Source organism: Mercurialis annua, linkage group LG8 (assembly GCF_937616625.2).
Source record: "Mercurialis annua linkage group LG8, ddMerAnnu1.2, whole genome shotgun sequence".
NCBI lineage: Eukaryota > Viridiplantae > Streptophyta > Magnoliopsida > Malpighiales > Euphorbiaceae > Mercurialis > Mercurialis annua.
Genome location: NC_065577.1, coordinates 29,416,106 through 29,438,508, shown reverse-complemented (window position 1 = coordinate 29,438,508; position 22,403 = coordinate 29,416,106). Strand labels below are relative to the sequence as shown.

At 35.2% G+C, this 22,403-nt stretch overlaps 3 protein-coding genes across 3 annotated transcripts; all 3 read right to left on the bottom strand.

Annotated features, from left to right (window-relative positions):
• Positions 1-200: 200 nt before the first annotated feature.
• On the bottom strand, positions 201-2,062 carry LOC126661848 (uncharacterized). The gene is made up of 5 exons (XM_050355727.1): positions 2,049-2,062; positions 1,631-1,726; positions 920-932; positions 522-764; positions 201-464 (listed from the first exon to the last, which is right to left on the bottom strand). Exons 1-5 carry the CDS (start codon positions 2,060-2,062, stop codon positions 201-203), a joined length of 630 nt encoding a protein of 209 aa, XP_050211684.1.
• An 835-nt stretch (positions 2,063-2,897) lies between these two features.
• Positions 2,898-4,759, bottom strand: LOC126661847 (uncharacterized). The gene is made up of 5 exons (XM_050355726.1): positions 4,746-4,759; positions 4,328-4,423; positions 3,617-3,629; positions 3,219-3,461; positions 2,898-3,161 (listed from the first exon to the last, which is right to left on the bottom strand). Exons 1-5 carry the CDS (start codon positions 4,757-4,759, stop codon positions 2,898-2,900), a joined length of 630 nt encoding a protein of 209 aa, XP_050211683.1.
• Positions 4,760-5,594: 835 nt separating this feature from the next.
• On the bottom strand, positions 5,595-7,160 carry LOC126661846 (uncharacterized). The gene is made up of 3 exons (XM_050355725.1): positions 7,067-7,160; positions 5,916-6,112; positions 5,595-5,858 (listed from the first exon to the last, which is right to left on the bottom strand). The coding sequence occupies exons 1-3, from the start codon at positions 7,158-7,160 to the stop codon at positions 5,595-5,597; spliced, it is 555 nt and encodes a 184-aa protein (XP_050211682.1).
• Between the last annotated feature and the right edge of the window lie 15,243 nt (positions 7,161-22,403).

Here is a 22,403-nt window from a genome sequence, read left to right as displayed (position 1 = left end):
TTTCTTTAGTCCCGTCTAACTATTTTAGGCATTATAAGTATTGAAATTTCTTATTTAAATTACAATATCAGCCTATTCTCGTCCTTCTTTATTTAATTTTTTCGATAATTCCTTCTTACCTCCGCTTCACCTATTTTATTTTAGATACGTTGCCCACTTTGGCAACGCCAGACATACGGGGTATTACAGTAATGCATCTGCTACTTGTTGATCTTGTAGGCGGAATCCATACCAATGACCCATCGGTAGTCTTGGAGTAACCTCACAGAATATGGATGCGCCATGAAAATATGAGTCAACGCACTGGTTTCCGGATCGGCAAGCGTCCAATGCACATAATGGCCCTCCAAAGCCATATGATAAAACTGGCCCACCACGTCCCTACCCTTAAAACCAGACCACCTCAGGTTATCTCTGTAGTTGTACACCTGTCTTCTGGTAAGGTAGTCATATGGATTTTTCTCCTGCAGGGCCGCCCAAATAGCACACGGCTTAGCTTATGCCGTACTCATATCCCGCACAATCTGTTTGGACGTGAGGCTCAGTCCAATCGTCTGACGATGTCCCTCAGGATACACAACTAAGTCATGGTTGTGCATACTCGTAATCTCAGGTTTTGCAACAACCATCCATGCGGCTAGAAACAGCCGCACCATAATCGCGAAAGTGCATTTGCACGCTTTCGTCTTCGTATTCTTCCGTCCGTAAGAATTTGAATCTGTGAACGATCCTCTATACCGCTTTCCCAGGTAAAATCTCAGAAGCTTTTATGTCCCCCCATTTTTGTGGGAATAAATGACCAGCTCGAACCCAATATGAAGGGAAACTCGTTTCGCCCACTGAATTGTTTTATCGTCGCTTCCAAACACTGTTTCGGCCTAAAACTGTGAAATATAATCGACACCTTCATCACTAAAACCTTCAAATTCAACCTGTAAAATAAACACCAAACCCATACTAAGGTCCCTGTACTTTAAACTATTTTTTCGGACAGTCCTTAACATTCATGTTCGCTTTATCTGGTCCCTGTATTTTCATTTTTCTATGTGCAATGTCCCTATATTTTCATTTTCCTGTGTGAAAATGTCCTTTTATGGATGGAATTCGGAGAGTGTACTACACTCTGCATTATTGAGAGTGTGGAAACAAAAAATATGGTATTTTAACTTTAAAATACCATAAAAATACATTAAAACTCTTGTATTTAATCAATTAAAACTCTCGTACTTAATCCACATATCAAAGTAAAACACAAAATTTAAATTAATTTAATAAAATTATTATAAATTCATATATATTTATAAATAATTTAAATTTTTAATTAACTAATTATAATTAATTTAACAATTATAATTAGCTTATTAAATTTCAATTTATTTCCAAAATAAATTTTATTTCGAAATAAATTTTAGACTATAACTTTAATCCCGCCGCCATCTTTTCACTCCTCCACCATATCCGGCCACCGTATGAATTCTATTTAATCTAATTATATTCAAATTATTTCAAGATTATTTTTTAAAATAAAATTTAGTCAGTAATTTTAATTCCGCTTCCATTGGTTTCCCCATCACTTTGACCGAGTTACTCACTGGATACAGGTCCCGAGATCCCAAATCCACCGAGTTACCTCGTATCTACAAAACATAATCCTTCTTCCATTTCATAATCACAAAAATGATCAACATTTAATGAGCTCACATCAACTGTTTCTATGTACGAATATCTAGACTCTTATAAACACTAGTGATCACACGGCCTATTGACGCCCAATAGGTAGCTCGTTTCTTTGGATCATATACAAATTCACATTGGCAAGTAATCAACAAGTCATAAGCAAATTAATACAACTGATATATCAAACAAGTCAATCCAATACAATGTGGTTCAATCCATGAACAAACAATTCAAATGTAATTCAATCCAATAAGAACAACTCAATAAAATCAAACTATATAATTTACGCGATGCCTTTAATAATAATAATATATATAGTATATATAAAATAGTTTTTAATACGATAATACGAGTGAGTAAAATATACTCACCGCTTGCTATCCATGATCTTCGATAATAGCTAGCGATGTCGCGTTCTGTAAGTTTCGAGTTCCACTGGTAGTCGCCTCGTCAAGTCTCAATTGATAGAGATAGATGTGTAGAGCTCGTTCCCCTCGTTCCATGGCCGCAAGAATCGCCTCAATCGGACCAAAAACGAAAAAGTTATGCTTGATTGAAGATTTGTGCATGTTTCATCTTCAAGAGAGGAGAGTTGCGATTTTTTTTTGCTAGCTGAATTGAATTGATATAGATGTCACCTCCTCACGCTTTGGTTCCGAACTTTTCTTTCGTCCAATTTAATCCGTCGATCGTTAAATCGCTTCAACTCAACAAACTTTGTATTATTTATGTTCAAATAAATAATATCACCTTAATATTTCATAATTCTATCGCTGATTGTTTATTTTAAAAATTTCGGCTAAAAACGCTCAAATTCCATTTTGAGCTAAAATGCACTATTTCCAACTTTTTCGTCCAAATCTTATTTTAATAATTATCGATAACCAATTTATCGATATTATTTTTATAAATACTAATTCCCGTCAATAATCTATTTAATTTCTATTTTCCGGGAATTAAAGCTTATTTTCCAATTTCTCGGGACTTTAACTTATTTTAAATTCCACCTTTGCTTACGATTTTCTTTAGTCCCGTCTAACTATTTTAGGCATTATAAGTATTGAAATTTCTTATTTAAATTACAATATCAGCCTATTCTCGTCCTTCTTTATTTAATTTCTTCGATAATTCCTTCTTACCTCCGCTTCACCTATTTTATTTTAGATACGTTGCCCACTTTGGCAACGCCAGACATACGGGGTATTACAGTAATGCATCTGCTACTTGTTGATCTTGTAGGCGGAATCCATACCAATGACCCATCGGTAGTCTTGGAGTAACCTCACAGAATATGGATGCGCCATGAAAATATGAGTCAACGCACTGGTTTCCGGATCGGCAAGCGTCCAATGCACATAATGGCCCTCCAAAGCCATATGATAAAACTGGCCCACCACGTCCCTACCCTTAAAACCAGACCACCTCAGGTTATCTCTGTAGTTGTACACCTGTCTTCTGGTAAGGTAGTCATATGGATTTTTCTCCTGCAGGGCCGCCCAAATAGCACACGGCTTAGCTTATGCCGTACTCATATCCCGCACAATCTGTTTGGACGTGAGGCTCAGTCCAATCGTCTGACGATGTCCCTCAGGATACACAACTAAGTCATGGTTGTGCATACTCGTAATCTCAGGTTTTGCAACAACCATCCATGCGGCTAGAAACAGCCGCACCATAATCGCGAAAGTGCATTTGCACGCTTTCGTCTTCGTATTCTTCCGTCCGTAAGAATTTGAATCTGTGAACGATCCTCTATACCGCTTTCCCAGGTAAAATCTCAGAAGCTTTTATGTCCCCCCATTTTTGTGGGAATAAATGACCAGCTCGAACCCAATATGAAGGGAAACTCGTTTCGCCCACTGAATTGTTTTATCGTCGCTTCCAAACACTGTTTCGGCCTAAAACTGTGAAATATAATCGACACCTTCATCACTAAAACCTTCAAATTCAACCTGTAAAATAAACACCAAACCCATACTAAGGTCCCTGTACTTTAAACTATTTTTTCGGACAGTCCTTAACATTCATGTTCGCTTTATCTGGTCCCTGTATTTTCATTTTTCTATGTGCAATGTCCCTATATTTTCATTTTCCTGTGTGAAAATGTCCTTTTATGGATGGAATTCGGAGAGTGTACTACACTCTGCATTATTGAGAGTGTGGAAACAAAAAATATGGTATTTTAACTTTAAAATACCATAAAAATACATTAAAACTCTTGTATTTAATCAATTAAAACTCTCGTACTTAATCCACATATCAAAGTAAAACACAAAATTTAAATTAATTTAATAAAATTATTATAAATTCATATATATTTATAAATAATTTAAATTTTTAATTAACTAATTATAATTAATTTAACAATTATAATTAGCTTATTAAATTTCAATTTATTTCCAAAATAAATTTTATTTCGAAATAAATTTTAGACTATAACTTTAATCCCGCCGCCATCTTTTCACTCCTCCACCATATCCGGCCACCGTATGAATTCTATTTAATCTAATTATATTCAAATTATTTCAAGATTATTTTTTAAAATAAAATTTAGTCAGTAATTTTAATTCCGCTTCCATTGGTTTCCCCATCACTTTGACCGAGTTACTCACTGGATACAGGTCCCGAGATCCCAAATCCACCGAGTTACCTCGTATCTACAAAACATAATCCTTCTTCCATTTCATAATCACAAAAATGATCAACATTTAATGAGCTCACATCAACTGTTTCTATGTACGAATATCTAGACTCTTATAAACACTAGTGATCACACGGCCTATTGACGCCCAATAGGTAGCTCGTTTCTTTGGATCATATACAAATTCACATTGGCAAGTAATCAACAAGTCATAAGCAAATTAATACAACTGATATATCAAACAAGTCAATCCAATACAATGTGGTTCAATCCATGAACAAACAATTCAAATGTAATTCAATCCAATAAGAACAACTCAATAAAATCAAACTATATAATTTACGCGATGCCTTTAATAATAATAATATATATAGTATATATAAAATAGTTTTTAATACGATAATACGAGTGAGTAAAATATACTCACCGCTTGCTATCCATGATCTTCGATAATAGCTAGCGATGTCGCGTTCTGTAAGTTTCGAGTTCCACTGGTAGTCGCCTCGTCAAGTCTCAATTGATAGAGATAGATGTGTAGAGCTCGTTCCCCTCGTTCCATGGCCGCAAGAATCGCCTCAATCGGACCAAAAACGAAAAAGTTATGCTTGATTGAAGATTTGTGCATGTTTCATCTTCAAGAGAGGAGAGTTGCGATTTTTTTTTGCTAGCTGAATTGAATTGATATAGATGTCACCTCCTCACGCTTTGGTTCCGAACTTTTCTTTCGTCCAATTTAATCCGTCGATCGTTAAATCGCTTCAACTCAACAAACTTTGTATTATTTATGTTCAAATAAATAATATCACCTTAATATTTCATAATTCTATCGCTGATTGTTTATTTTAAAAATTTCGGCTAAAAACGCTCAAATTCCATTTTGAGCTAAAATGCACTATTTCCAACTTTTTCGTCCAAATCTTATTTTAATAATTATCGATAACCAATTTATCGATATTATTTTTATAAATACTAATTCCCGTCAATAATCTATTTAATTTCTATTTTCCGGGAATTAAAGCTTATTTTCCAATTTCTCGGGACTTTAACTTATTTTAAATTCCACCTTTGCTTACGATTTTCTTTAGTCCCGTCTAACTATTTTAGGCATTATAAGTATTGAAATTTCTTATTTAAATTACAATATCAGCCTATTCTCGTCCTTCTTTATTTAATTTCTTCGATAATTCCTTCTTACCTCCGCTTCACCTATTTTATTTTAGATACGTTGCCCACTTTGGCAACGCCAGACATACGGGGTATTACAGTAATGCATCTGCTACTTGTTGATCTTGTAGGCGGAATCCATACCAATGACCCATCGGTAGTCTTGGAGTAACCTCACAGAATATGGATGCGCCATGAAAATATGAGTCAACGCACTGGTTTCCGGATCGGCAAGCGTCCAATGCACATAATGGCCCTCCAAAGCCATATGATAAAACTGGCCCACCACGTCCCTACCCTTAAAACCAGACCACCTCAGGTTATCTCTGTAGTTGTACACCTGTCTTCTGGTAAGGTAGTCATATGGATTTTTCTCCTGCAGGGCCGCCCAAATAGCACACGGCTTAGCTTATGCCGTACTCATATCCCGCACAATCTGTTTGGACGTGAGGCTCAGTCCAATCGTCTGACGATGTCCCTCAGGATACACAACTAAGTCATGGTTGTGCATACTCGTAATCTCAGATTTTGCAACAACCATCCATGCGGCTAGAAACAGCCGCACCATAATCGTGAAAGTGCATTTGCACGCTTTCGTCTTCGTATTCTTCCGTCCGTAAGAATTTGAATCTGTGAACCATCCTCTATACCGCTTACCCAGGTAAAATCTCAGAAGCTTTTATGTCCCCCCATTTTTGTGGGAATAAATGACCAGCTCGAACCCAATATGAAGGGAAACTCGTTTCGCCCACTGAATTGTTTTATCGTCGCTTCCAAACACTGTTTCGGCCTAAAACTGTGAAATATAATCGACACCTTCATCACTAAAACCTTCAAATTCAACCTGTAAAATAAACACCAAACCCATACTAAGGTCCCTGTACTTTAAACTATTTTTTCGGACAGTCCTTAACATTCATGTTTGCTTTATCTGGTCCCTGTATTTTCATTTTTCTATGTGCAATGTCCCTATATTTTCATTTTCCTGTGTGAAAATGTCCTTTTATGGATGGAATTCGGAGAGTGTACTACACTCTGCATTATTGAGAGTGTGGAAACAAAAAATATGGTATTTTAACTTTAAAATACCATAAAAATACATTAAAACTCTTGTATTTAATCAATTAAAACTCTCGTACTTAATCCACATATCAAAGTAAAACACAAAATTTAAATTAATTTAATAAAATTATTATAAATTCATATATATTTATAAATAATTTAAATTTTTAATTAACTAATTATAATTAATTTAACAATTATAATTAGCTTATTAAATTTCAATTTATTTCCAAAATAAATTTTATTTCGAAATAAATTTTAGACTATAACTTTAATCCCGCCGCCATCTTTTCACTCCTCCACCATATCCGGCCACCGTATGAATTCTATTTAATCTAATTATATTCAAATTATTTCAAGATTATTTTTTAAAATAAAATTTAGTCAGTAATTTTAATTCCGCTTCCATTGGTTTCCCCATCACTCTGACCGACTCCTACTTAAAATTTATTTTATTTAATTATTCTATATCTCAATTTATCTCAACACTTAATTTTAAAAAAAAATTAATTTTTTCATGACCGCCAATAGCCTCTACTCCGTCAGCCACCAATGATAAAAGGTGGCCTTCTTCTCCTCCATTAATGAAAGAGAGGCCATCATGTCTCTCCTCCATTAATGGAGGAGACCTGCTTCGTTTCCTTCATTAATGGAGAAAACAAAGCTCTCCTTTCCTCCATCAATAGAGGAGACGAGATATGTCGTCTTCTTCATTAGGGGAGTCGAGACTGCTCGTCTCCTCCATTAACGGAGGAGACGAGATCTTCTCGTCTCCTCAATTAATGGAGGAGAAGCAGCGAGTCTCCTCAATTATTGGACGAGAAGCAGCGAGTCTCCTCAATTAATGGAAGAGAAAGCCGATGGAGGAAATCATAAGTGTGATCGGAAAAACAAATTCGAAAAAAAAAATTAACTCCATCTTTTTTTTATTTTAACACGTCATATTTGACGGATGTTGTTATTTAACAAAGAGTGTGGCACACTCTCCTTTATTCCATCCAACCAAGGATATGAAAATGGTGATTACAAGGACCAGATAAAGCAAACATGAACGTTAAGGAATGTCCGCAAAATAGTGTAATATGCAGAGACCTTAGTATGAGTTTGGTCTAATATAAACATAACTAATTTTGGTACATAAATATTAATTTAATAATTAATTTCTTTATTTAAAAAAATTAAAAAAATATTACAGGCGGCGGCAACGTCTCCGGTCGCGGCCGCCTGCCGGACAGAAACGTTCCCCCTGGGATGTTTGTTCACCTGCCAGACGCAATCTGGGGCGTCCGGCAGGTAAAAATAGATATAAAAATTAAAAACGTACATATTACCTCGGGTGAAGCCGTTCTTGATACGCGTTTCTCGACGAATTTAAAGCATTATCGGTCATTACGGTTTTTAGATTTGAATGAGGTTGAGGGACTATGTGTTTTTCAGTTTTGGTTAAAGGGAGAGAATGTAATAATCAGGGCAGTATGTAGTAAAATCGGGACGGTATTTATCAACACCGTTTAAAAATTTAAAAGGTTTAAATGGATTAAAAATAAGTTAAAGGCCCATTATATTTTCTGAAAAATCACATTGCCTAATATTTATTAGGTTATCATCTTGTCCAGTATGTAAAGAAAATTTTATGCAATCATTTTAATAACTTGTATCATGTATAAATTAGTACATTAAAGTAACCCTAATTGTTCATAATCTAGATTCATTTTATTAATGATTAGATTTTCTAACCTAAACACTAATCTTAATTAGTTATATCTAACATATTATGATTCTTAACATACTATGATATTTCTTAGGCAAAACTCATCCTAAGACCCGTCTACTTTACCATTTTTATTCAGTAAGCCTCTACCTCAAAGTTGCTCACTACGGGTCCTTTAACTTTCATAAATTGCATGTTGAGGCCCTTACGAGGACGGAAAAATCTACGTGTGTTTCACTCATCATTAGTCTCCGTTAAACATTTACATGTCATTTAGTTGTTATATTTCTAATGGGAGACGGTGGAAACTAGCAGAAACGTGGCATATTACGTGGCAAGCATAACCCTAATAACCTAATTATTTATTTTGCTTTCTTCTCATTTCTTTTTAATTTTTCAATCTTCCCAGTTCTTCCTCCCATCTGTTTAGGGCTTGGAACTCCACCGTCATTACTCTTCCATCTTGTCTTTCCTCATCCTTCTCGTTTCTCAGCTCTGCAATGGCGGAAGAATCGTATGATTGTGTCGTGCCTGCAAGTGAAAACAGTAATTGTACTGTGGGAAGAACCCTAGAAGGTGATTTTTCCGATGTGAGGTAATGTGACAACTTTCATTTGTTTTGTACGTGTTTTAGGGTTTGGTAACCCTAAATTGATTTAGGGTTTTGAATTGTTTAGTTGTTTCAGGGTTTGTTAACCTTAAATTGATTTAGGATTTTGAATTGTTTGGTTTATTGTTTTAGGGTTTGTGAACCCTAACTTGATTTAGGGTTTTTGAATTGTTTGCTTTTAGTTTTTTTAGGGTTTTATTGGTGAAGAGTACAATTAACCCTAAATTGTTAATGGTTTGTAATGTTTGGTTTGCAATGCTGGATTAAGTTAACTTTGTCTTCTCTTTGATTAGTTTTTGTTTAAGTTTATTGATAGTGGAGTGTTTTTTGTTTCTTAGTGTCACATTCACCCGAAACTCGAGTCGAGACCGGCGCAAGGAAATGGGAATGTTGTTTCAAAACCCGTAGCAAGCCTAGGAAAAACAGTAAAAACTTTTTGATTTTTTAAAATATAAAAGGTCTCAATCTCTTTTCGCAAGTATTTAAAAACCTTTAAACAAACATGTAACCAAAACCCTGTGATTGCATTCCTGGACTCAGGGTAGTATGCGTACACATCGCGTACCTTATGATAACCCTGTCCGAATGAAATGCCAGTGGTGCAAACCAGTTAACATATCAAGTAACCGGTTAAAGCATTTCGTACAAACCTGAAGCTTTTCTCAAAACCAAGTTTCTTTATAAACAACTGGCAAAAGCCCTTTTAGTACAAAACATGCATTTGTCCCAAAACATTGATACTAATAGTGGTTTCATATCAGAGTAAAACATTTACAAAATGAACTAATGTGTGATGACAGAACTACCTTGCAGCTTTAGAGTGACCTAACTTATTCCGGAGAAAGAATTGGAAGTCCTGTCACACCAAAAATTTTTATTCACATGTGAAATGGAAATCAACGGGGTCAAAAATGAGTGAATTCACATAGATACTTAAGCATATTAATAAAAACACAAATCGCATGTAAACACACTTTGTGCAGCCAAATAAGCTATCAAAAAGAAACCCTATTTGATCAACTATGGTCAACACCTTAGTTTATACTCACTTGTTTAACACAGGATGACTTATGAACTCACAACGTCACAGCCATTATAACTTTGTGTAAGGTTGTTGGGCCGTAAATTGAATTACCAGTGCCACAGGCCAACCCATTAGGTCTAGGCCGCTTTGCAAGCATTTGTCCATAGGACCCAAATAACATGCAAGACGTTGAAATAATTTATTAATACCGGTGATAACACAGTCCTATTGTTTCCCAATAGATAGCACGTTCCAGTGGATCTTTATCGGTTTCAAATCGACCCTATGCAATGCATTTTGAATAACATTTTGAGTCATAAATTTTTTGGCATTAATATCCAGAAGTAAATATGCGAACTCACAAAATCGTTATCCACAAAACAGTTTTTGGTCACCCTCTACTCTTCTGGTCTGGTAGCTCACTAGCTCGTCGGATCTAGTTAGAAAACAATTGTTGAAAGATAATTGAAATAAGAATTCTAACTCTAAGGAGTAGACTCTATAGACATTACTAGACGTCTGACATATATAGTCTATTCTCATTCTCGATATCAACTTATAGTCCTCTAATTATTAATCACTTTGATTAATAGAGGACCTAATTAAAACGTCTTTATGTTTTAATTAATCAGATGTCCTTAATTTTCTAAGACCTTTCCAGTCCTTTAAACATCCTGGTTAAGGTATAATCTTTCACGGTTCGACGAACACACGCGTCGAAAGTTAGGGCAAAATGCTCCGAAAATACTCCCCCTTCAGAATGTGGCAGCACGATCGTGCAACCATTTGCATGCTCATGCTGCCTGATGCACGGTCGTGCACCTCAGCTAGTGCATTGTCGTGCACCTCAGCTGGAGCACGGTCGTGCACAAAACATGCACAGCTTCGGGAAATTCTATTTCTCGGGCTTTCCGACGTGCTAAAACGCCAAAATTTTTGATCCTAAACATCAATCCACACTCCAATCTATCCAATTCTGCTATCGTAATGTAAAATCGATTTGTATTCGATCGATTCGATACGATAACCGCTATATATTCAAATATAATCTGGTCTCTATAGAGCCGAATTAAAAATAACGGTTACTACTTCGATTATTAACGGATTACCGAAGAAATTTGAGTTAGAAACGAGAAATTGGATCGAAAACGAGAAACCTACCATCGATCGAAGTTAGGAGAAAATAACTGATGAAAACCTAAGTTTATATGTTTCTGAAGCAAATGAATTCCTTTTAAATTCATTTTACATATATAGTTTGGCTACTTGTCCAACTAGTCCTTAGGGATTTACACGTTACTTTTAATCAAATTCTTAAATATTCATCTGTAACTAAAATGGACAACGAACTCCAAACTTTATGAAACGTTACCAAAAAATCCATTATTCAAAATAAGAATACAAATGTAACTTTTATTCTCACGAGACCTATTTTTTATTTTTATTAAATCATTTAAGATTTATTCGGGTTAAATTATCCCTCTCAATAAAATTTATATCTCCAAATCTTATAAAATTTTAGGAGTAACTTTCTATAAATATTCCGCAAATATTGACTCCAAAAATATTCATACATGACTTATAAAGTATTTTATTTTAATTTATAAGTGTTTCTTAATTTTCATTAGTTAAAATATAAATATCCAAATTTAATATTTTGACTTCTATAACTATTTCATATTTCCATAGACACTATAAATTAAACTTATCCTCAAATTTAATTTACGTTCTCTCGGTCCTATTAATTATTCCTTACGTGGAATAATTTAGTCCTTTAAATTTACGGGGTGTTACACTTAGGCTAACCAGTGCTCATATTTTATGTGGCACGATGAGTAGTATGCAACATCAATGTCATGTTTGCATTTGAAAAATCAAGAAAGAGTATTGATAAAGGAGACTAAGTATTTGAGAGGTGATGTTTTCCGCCTGAAATACTCGATGGTTCATGCTAGCACTCTTGATGCAATTGGGATGGAGAAAAGCTTGGAAGAGGTGAAGGGTGACATAGCCATTTTGGAGACCAGAGTGAATGAACTCAACAAGAAGCTTAAGATGGAGCTTAATAAGAAATTGGTTGAGATCCTGGAGTATGAGAAAGAGGTTAAGTATGTGAAGAAACAGAAGGAGTTCAATAATTACCTTGTTATTGCACTAGTTGTATTGTTGATCACTTTAGTTATGATGGGCAAGTAGCAAGTAGGAGTGTTAGTTAAGTACTCTAATTATGTGATGCATTAGTATGAATAATAATGTGTTGTTTAATTAGAATGATATTATCTAGGACCTATTAAGTACTGCAATTATAAGGGTTGTAGTATGTACTTCTGCTTATTTAAGTACCCTAATTTGTCATTTATGTGTTTGTTTCAGATGATAAGTAATTGATAATTAATGTCGCAATTGGTTTTTAGTTTTAAAAATTAACTTCTTAATATCCATTTTGATTTTAAAAGTAATTAGAACTTGCAAAAGTAATTGAGAAAGAACAATGGACTGAAAAAGTATGGCATACAACACAACTTGATAAGGCTAGAAAGGCCACAATACTTCTAAGTCATGTTAATGGAAAAAGGCATAACAACACAAATTTATTAGGCAAAATATGGATAGTATATTAACTTATAAACCTTATGAGTATGTCAGTTAGTTTGACAACATATTTGGAGGTTTTTATCCCACCAATTCAAACTTACAAAAAGGCCATATCCTATAAAAGGCAGGCACAAAAAATTGACTAGTAAAATTAGCCAAACTTTGTAAAACATGCCCACATCTATGAAAGGTAGGCGCATAAAATATCGGTCCACAACCATGCATAGTGCCACATTGTTCAAAAATATGACAATCTTCTGTAGGCACAACCAAAAAGACTTTACAAATACACGTTTGTATCAAATACTCCTAAGTCTTCGAAATGCATTCCACAAGGCTCCCTTTTCTGTTTCCCTTTCCCTACTCATTCTACACATCTAACCAGTGACCATAAAGGATGTGAAGTCATTCAGGCTTTCAATAGAAGCTCTTATTGAAGCATCAAGACCCACATTTTCCTCAGGTTGTGTGAGATCCATTACTTCTGGTTGAGTGAAATCAATGACCTCATATTGTACTTCTTGTGGTGTGTTATGTATATTATCTTCTAGTGCAACATGTTCCTCTTCCACTGGTGCACCATGGGCCTCTTGTGCTGGTGCACCATGGGCCTCATGTTCCGGTGCACCTTGGGCCTCCTATGCTGGTGCAACATGGGCTTCTTCTGCTGGTGCATTAGGTACCTCCTCTGGTGGGGCACTTGTTTTCCTCTCTTCCAGTAGTACTCTTCCAGTTAATCTTTTTCTCTTTCTTCTTTGACCAAATTTTTGCAACCAATTGAGCTGATCTTCTAACCACTTGTCATGTGGAAGCTCCATTGGCTTTCTTTCTTAGTTTAGCTGGTTTAGTTGGGAGTGTAGGGTCTTGTTAACATTAAAAATAGTTAGTGAATATATGATAATGTAAAGCTTAAAAATAAACAGCTAGAATTTAGTCAATACACCTTGTTAGGGCATCCCCTTGAGTTATGTCATGGTTCATTGCATATTTTACACCTCATGAACCTTCCTTACCTGAATTTTCCCAACCTTTTCAGTTTCGTGCATGTCTCTTCTTCTGGACCTCTTTGGTCTGCCTGGCATCCTCCTATATACAGGTGGGTCAAGAGGGTCAAGACCACTTTCAGGCCACATGATCTTTCCTCTGACAGGTTGTAGCATATACTGGTAAGCTTCTCTATATTTTCCCTTGTACCAGTCATGCACATAGTCTTCAGGATCACCACTTGCACTATAAATTGATGCAACGGCATGCTAGCAGGGTATACCACTGAGGTCCCACTCTCGACATGTATATGTACATATGCTAAGGTTGGTAGTATGCTTATCTTGAACATCATACACACTGGTGACCTCATAGTTGTGGTCCCCATTCCCCAATGTGACCTAATTGTAGTACATATTCTTATTTTTGTCCAGATTTTTCATTGCTCTAGGGCCTATGTCATTTATCCATGTCTTACAAGCCTCTCTCTTCACATGCAACCTTATCATGACTTGAACTCTTATTGCCTCAAGAATACTTATTATAGGCAAGCAACAACGAAGATCAAATTAAAACAAACAAAGTCAGTAAGCATAAATTAAACAACAACTAATAGACTCAAAAATTATAAGGTAAAGAATGTACTATGAATCAAGGATCCAGCCATTAAAAGTTTCTACAATGTTGTTGTCAATAACATCACACTTAATGGTTGTTTTGAAGTAAACCTCACAAAACGTCTCTACATCATATGTACACACATCCCTAGCCATTCCAACTCCCATAAGTTCAAGCTTATTCAAATTTTGTCTTAGTTGTTGTTCAAAAGTTGATTTTCGCACATGTCGAGAATCCCATTTTTTTGTCCTCTCCGTTCCAACGTTTAGCCAAAGCAGCATAAATGGTGTGCACATCGCCTGTGCTCAACTAGTGGAAGTTGGTTATGTATAGAACTCTCCAACCCCTGAAATGAAGAATAATGTAAAAAAATTATATACTACCTAATAATTTCATAGTAAGTGAACAAACAGACAACTCAGTCCACATATAAAGCCTATAAAATGACTCAATAATTTCACAATAATTGAATGGAATGATAATTCACAGCACAACATGTCACAATAGCCTAATAATTTCACAATAATTGTAGAAATTGATAATCCAGACCATAAACACCATACAAAGCACAATAATTGCACAAAATGACAATTCAGGTTATAAACACCATACAAAGAACAAATAAAATAAGCATCAATGGCATACAAAAATAATTATAGCAACACATATTTTGAATAAACAAAAGTACGTAAGGCATTATACCTTATGCATATCATTGATAATCACTAATCCATTTCCCCTCTACAGCTGCAAGTCATACGCCAATAACCTTATAAACCAGCCCCAACTGTCTTGATTTTTAACTTGCACACATCCCATGCTATAGGGACCATCTGGTTGTTTCCATCGCGTCCAATGGCACACAACAATTGTCCTATACAATATCCCTTAAGGAAGCACACATCCATTCCAATTATCCTTCCAACCAGCCCTCCACCCTCGTTTACATGCAGCCGAACAGACATACATCCACTTGAAATGATTCATCTCAGTTCCATCCTCCCATTGTGCTCCTAATTATGCATGTAGTATGTAATACCCCGTAAGTTCAAGTGCCGTCTAGTGCAACGTGTCCTCCAAAGAGGGACCGGAGTTGCAAAAATATAAAATTTTAGATATTAAAGATAAGATAATATTATGTAGGACGTCCATATTTAAGGATTTGAATAAGAAAAATTGGATATATACATTGTGTAAAGTGAGAAATTATGATATTAAAAGAAATGAACGAGAAAATAGAAAAAGTGAAATTTATGTCTCGGATTGAAATTTAAGTATTTTATCCGAGAATAAATTATAAGGACTTATCGAAATATTAATTAATAAGATGCGGGAGTAGTATTATTTATTGGATATAAATAATATGTAAGTAATCGAGTTAAAACGGTTAAGTTATCGATGGACTAAAACGTATAAAAGAAAAGATATAAAGATTAGTTGTTTGAATGCTAAAGATGAAGGATCAAACAAGCAAATTGGCCAAAGTGTATATATATATATATATATATATATATATATATATATATATATATATATATATATATATCATAACATATGAATGAAATTCATATCAAATGGGAAAAAAGGAAACTTAAGAGCGAAGAAGAAGAGAAAGTTTGAGCAATCAACTTGCGATCGTCGCGGTTTCGCCATTTCATGTCCGAATCAAGTGATTTTCGTTCCGTTGCTTCAAGAAATCCGTCCTATATCTTCTCCATACTCCATATCAAGGTAAGAACTGAAGTTATGGGAAAGTTTTTTGATAAATAGGGGATGTTTTAGGTTTTGTATGTTGCATTCGGACCGAACTAACCGAAACCACGTTGTTTTTGACGTTTTTGATGGTTATTGAGTTGAGTTTTGTGATGTTTTGGTGCAGAAGCATATCGGAGTGAGTTTTGGGTGTCAGAAGCAAGTCGAGATGAGATTTGGAGCTGTGAAGAAGTGTCTCACGACGTGAGACATAGTCTCAAGACGCGAGCGATCAAACTTGCGATCGGCACGGTTTCTTCGTTCTAACTCGAAATTGAGCGATTCGCGTTGTGTTGGAAAGAGGAAAGGATTGTCTATCATCCTAGAGCATCAAATTAAGGTAAGAATCAATGTTTGGTTGCTGAAATTAGGGTTCAGTTTCTTCCTAGGGTTAGGGTTTGATGAAACCGTATTGAATTCACGCAATTTGTTCGTTTTAATGATTTGGATCATAATTACGGAGTTGGGTATGTGCGGAATTGTCTGAACCACGTCGGAATTGGAAGTAAGGGCTGTTTTTTAGCCTCTCAAGAAGTGAGAGTGCCTGTCACGATGTGAGAGCATCTCTCACGAAGTGAGGGACATTCTCACGACGTGAGGATGATCCTCACGAAGTGAGGAGGGTCCTGACGACGTGAGGAAGGCCCTCACGACGTGAGATGGCTTGGTTTCTCTCAGGTACAACGTACCTCGACCCGACATTGACTTATGGACTCCGAAATCATGAAATTTGGATATAAAACAAGACGTTTGTGATTAGAGCTTCGAAATGAATATACTACGTAATTGGAAATCGATAAGATGAATACGACAACTATATCGGCTAAGTATAAGGGTGTTTATTAAGAATCTATCGAGCTTAAGAATCGTATAAAGAACAAGATGATATCAGTTTAAGTTGCGAGTAGGGTTTTAGTATCTATATGACGTTTATAAATTAAGCATACGTGTGTTTGGAATAGGTAACAGACATATCGACGAGCTACTAGATCGACGAGCTGGGATAGCTAGGGGATCAAACAACGAATGGAACTTGCGTGATTTGGATAGTGATTTTGAAATTATTTAGCGGTCACAGTGACTTACATTTTACTTTCGTGTATTATTTGTAAAAGCTATTTGATATATTATAAATAGTATTATTGCATACATCGCATATTATATGATTTGAATTGTGTAGTATACTATATCGTTGTTTGATTTTTTTAAGTATAAGAATCTGGTGTGCGATCCGAGGGAACAACTACCTATTGGGTGTCAATAGGCTGTCTGATTACCAGTGTCGGGTAAGTCTTAGCAAATAGTACTAGACTAACTTATTTGTAAATTAGATATGAGGTCAGCATGGTTGAACTATCCCGCGGCATGTATCTAACGAGTCGCCATGGTTGAACTATCCTGGGACTCAGATTGATTGTTGGATTAAGTGTTGGTACGAGTCACCATGGTTGAACTATCCCGAGGCTGTACCAGATGGTTGGTTGACATGGTTGAACTATCCCGTAACCTACCATCAGAATTAAGAAATTAGTATTGTTCATGAATACTAGGAAATGCCTAGTTCAGGATTGTTTATAAGATTAGGGTTTTGATTGGATCAAACGCTTGAAAAAAATATTATGTTTATATATACATGCTTTGTTTATAAATGCTATGTATTTTTTTATAATACCATTAGTGAGATGTAAACTCGCTTAATATTTCCCAAAATACTGACCCCCTCACTATTGCTACCTTTCAGGTGACCGGAGTCGGATCAGACAAACCACCTCTTTTGTGTCAGAAGTCGTTTGACTTGTACAATGTACGAGTCCTTATAGAGGTGCATTAGCCAGTAGGTGTCAGTGTTTGATTAAGGTTTTAAATTCAAACAATATCTTGTATTGTAAACTCTGATATGGTTTATAAATGGTATTTGTTTATAAAAGACGTTTTATCCATTTGATTTCTGTACCAACTGCCATGACTGGAATTGGTCGAGATTATGACTAAAGACAGGGCAGTGCTGGATATGAGATATCGCTTTGTAAGACCCTTATTTCTAAGAGGCTTAATTACTTAAAAAAAACCACACCTTTAATCTTTATTTCGTTTATACCCTGACCTAGAAAAACTGTCACATATAACCTTGACGTTGTCATTATGTTTCGCCTCTACCCCAAATTTCAAAAAAAAGATGATTTAGTAAAAACAACTAAATTTAAGGGTTATTTTATACCTTTTTCTATTAAAAAATGTACAAACTAATACTTCATCTTTAAAAACGTTCAAATAAGTCCTAAAATTAATTAATTTTTTTAATTTAAATAAAATAAATAAATAAAATAAAATATTTTTATTAAGTCCTACTTATAACCGTACTCCTATTTAAAAACCGTTAATATTATTTTTTTTAATTTTTTTTATTTTTATGGAAAGAAGCTCGTTCCTCCATGGAATCCTCCATCCATGGAGGAAGGAGCTGCTCCTTCCTCCATGTGAGGAAGGAGCAGATCTGCTTCTTCCTCCATGGGGAAGGAGCAGCGAGCTCTTTCCTTCCATGGAAGGAAGTAGCAGCTGCTCCTTCCTTCCATGGAAGGAAGAAACGCTCCTCCTCCCATGGAGGAGGAGCTGTTTTATTTTATTATTATTTTTAAAAAATTAAAAATGGATTTTAAAATTAAAGTACGGTATTAGGTTGAAATTAATTAGTCTGATGTAAAAACATTTACGGTTTTTTATTTTTAACAAATTATTGATAGTTAATATAAATTAAATTATTATTATTAGTTGAAATTTTTAAAGAAGAAGGTGTTTTTGTATAAATAATAACATTGACGTGTAATTAGAATATATGCTAAAAATGAAAAATTATTTTAAATTCTTTTCAAATGAAAAGAGGTCAATTTAATACCTCGAGGGTAGAGGCAAAACATAATAACAACGTCAAGGGTATATGTGACAGTTTTTTTAGGTCAGGGTATAAACGAAATAAAGATTAAAGGTGGGGTTTTTTAAGTAATTAAGTCTTTCTAAGAATAATTTCGCATCGGTTTTCAGAAAATGAATACGATATTTTTATATCTATAATTATATTATTTAAAGGAGCTTTCTAAAAACGTATTATGCATAATAATATATTTGAATTTGCAAAAACTTAATAGTGGTTCTAGGCTTGTTACGGGTTTTTAAGCTAACACTCCCATTCCCTAGCGCCGGTCTCAGCTCAATAATTTGGGTCGTGACATAGTCCCTGGATTACTTGCTCTAAGTTCCTCGCCACAGTCAAACAAGCACTTGTACTCCTCTCTTGTAACTGTTTTCAAGTCTTGATACAATCGTTTCTTGATATTATGGCATGTTGTCAAACTAATCTTGAACTTCAATTCTGCTCTACACGAAGCCTTTAGGTCTTCAAGTTTTATGGTAAGTGAGAAATCAGCCTGTTCCTCATGTGCTTAGTGTAATATCCCGTAAAATTTTACATTTTTATACATTTAAATTCCGACATTTTTCCCGGTCGTTTTGAAGTAATCTCGATATTAGTGGCTTGGTTCGAGTTGTTTGGTTTGGGTGTGATTTATTGGTTTAACCAATTATTTATTTAAATCAAAAGTCAAAAAAAAAATATAGAATTCATTCATTCCCGTTCGGGAATTGGAATTCCCGAACGGGAATCTCCTTTTTTGGGCCTGGTCTCGTTCGAGACCAGGCATTCCCGAACGGGAGTCATGGGCTGAAAAGCCATTCCCGTTCGGGAATCATAGCAGCCCTTAGGACCCTTCCATCCGGCCCTGTTCGATCTCATTTACGGCTCACTTCCCTACGTTATTTCAAATCGGTTTCTTCATATAAAACCTAGATCACGCTGCAAGGTAGCCCTAGCCACTTTTCTTTCGTTCTTTCGCTGAGAAACGTAGCTGTTATCATCCTCCAAAGTTGCTGCTCGGGTAAGCTCCTTTGTTCTTCAATTTCCAGATTTTTGCCTTAATCGACATCTCTGTGTTTTTGATCGTTCTCTCTCGTTTCTAGATCGAAATCAGAACCGTTTGATTCCAGACGATCTAGACTCACGTACCTACGTTTCCCTACCTCAATTTCGCTGAACGGTACGCCGTCGATCTCGTTTCAATCACCACCGTTTCATTGTTTTTGAATGCTATTATACTCTGTTTTGATATTAAGTTTCTGCCGATTGGGTTTCTGTTCTTTGGCTTGATTCTTCATGATTGATTACGTAACATATTTGTTCAATGGGTTAACGGCTTTGTTGAGTGAGTTATTTCGATGTGTTGCTCATTGTACGGCTCGTCGTTGTTCTTCCCGTTCCTTGCTTTAGTGCCACTGTGATTGAGTTTTTAGTATATGATTAGGATTTTGGTTAATTCATGATTGATGTTCTTCTAGCTTAATTAAGATTTGTTAAAGAAGATTGGTGTTGTGTTTGTTGGTTTTGGGAATTATGTTTCTGTAATTGGAAATTTAAGAGAATGATGATTAAGGCATAGGCGGGTATCACCTGGGTTTAAACTTGAAGGAGATGGCTAAAATGCCATTGTGGCCATTAAATTATTTTGACTAAATCAAATAAATCCTTGAAGTTTAACTTTACCTAGTAAAATTGGATTTCGTTTTGAATTAAAACTCTTATGTCGTAAACGATAGTTATTTATTAATTAAGTTTATATAATTACTCGGGTAATTATATTTGCCTACAAATGTCGTTTTGTCAAAATTTGGTTAAATTACAATTTAGCCCCTGAACTTATTTTATAACTTAATTAAGTGGATTTTTGGTTGATAACTTTATAGTTGGTTTTAATTATAAACAAAAGCAATTAAATTGATTTCGGATATCAAATTGACTAAAGTATAATTTAGTCCCTATTTGGCAAAAGTACAGTTTAGCCCCTAATTGGTTAAAGTACGATTTAGTCCCTAAACTTTTATTAACTTAAAATGTAAGTTTTTGATTTGTAACTTGGGTTACTTGGAATTGAAGTCATTGAGTTCCGCTTTTTAAATAGATTAATATTTTGTTAAATTGTTTTATAAATATAAACTCGGGTTTATATTTGATAAACGTTTTGAGTCGGATTAGACTTGGGTCATCCGACAAGTGAGGTTAGCTTGGTAGTTATTGGTAACTCGGCAAACCCACTATTTGTAAATTATTTATTATTTAAAGTTATTAAATAATATTTATAAATTGGATTTTAAAGTGAGAACTCAATAGACTTATATTAATTGGGCTTTATTACCTTTTGGATATATTTGTGTACTTTGGATTGTTTATTTACTACGTGCTAATTGTGCTAGTCTTATGTGGTGTCTAGTACTCTCTAGAGTTAGGGTCTGATTTTAATAATTATTTTATTTGTCTAGACTCGTCTACTGTTCGTGCTTCAGAGGCGAACCAGAGTTAGTTGCTTGCCGGTATTTCACGTGGATTAGCAAGCAGTGAGTTTATATTTACTATTTACCGCTTTATTAAGTAAATTGTTATTTTAATATTAAATATATATACTGTACGTATATTTCGAACTGTTTTATATTATGGCTCTTAGTTGGAACGTGCTACCTAATGGGCATCATTAGGACTGCGTGCGCACCGGTATTGATCTGGGCAAGGTATATATGGAAAAGTGGTAACTCGGTGTGAGCATAGCTCTCGGGACCAGGTAGAGTAACTCGGTGTAGCTCAGCTCTCGGGACTCTGGTATAAGTGTGGTCAGTGGTAACTCGGTGTAGCTCAGCTCTCGGGACCAGACCTATTGGATTATGATTATTATTTAGAATTGTGGATTAGGGTTCCAACTATTATCTGTAATATCGTTATTAAATGTTTTAAACGTTTTAAAGGTTTTCCACTTAATAAATGTAAATAGTGGTATGAACTCATCTCAGTATATCTGACCCCGTTGTTTTCCCAATTTTCCCCAGGGTTATGATCTGAGAGAGTCTGGTGATCTCCGCATTTACTTTTCCTCGGAGGTTTCCTTTTATTTTAGTAAAACAGTGAAACTATTTTATTCTTAGACCGCAGTAGTAACTAGACGTCTTTGTTATTATTATATATTTTGTCGGATTGGTTCGACTGGTTATATTGCTTTGGCATGTTATATTATTTATATTGGTTTATGATAAATCTATTTTAGACTCAGAATTGAATAAGCATGTTATATTAACTGTTGATTATTATAACTGCTAGTTTAGGTTGAAGTCTCGGTTGCCCCCGAGCATTGGTTTTCTGCAGGTTTATGTGTTTATGATTTAATTGAAAGGCTAGCTACGGGTTTCGGTACTACATTACCCATACCCTAGCGCCGGTCACGATTCATGAAAATGGATTTAGTTTGTCACGACCCATTTTCATGAATCGTGACCGGCGCTAGGGTATGGGTATGGTTGTACCAAAACCCGTAGCAAGCCTTGCGAATAACAACTTAGATACATTTAAAACAAAGTACCTGCAGAAAATCACATGCTCGGGGGCAACCGAGACTTCAGCCTAATCTAGCAGTACAGATAAACAGCATTTAAAGTACGCTTAATCTCAATTAAACTCCAACAGGGCAATATAATA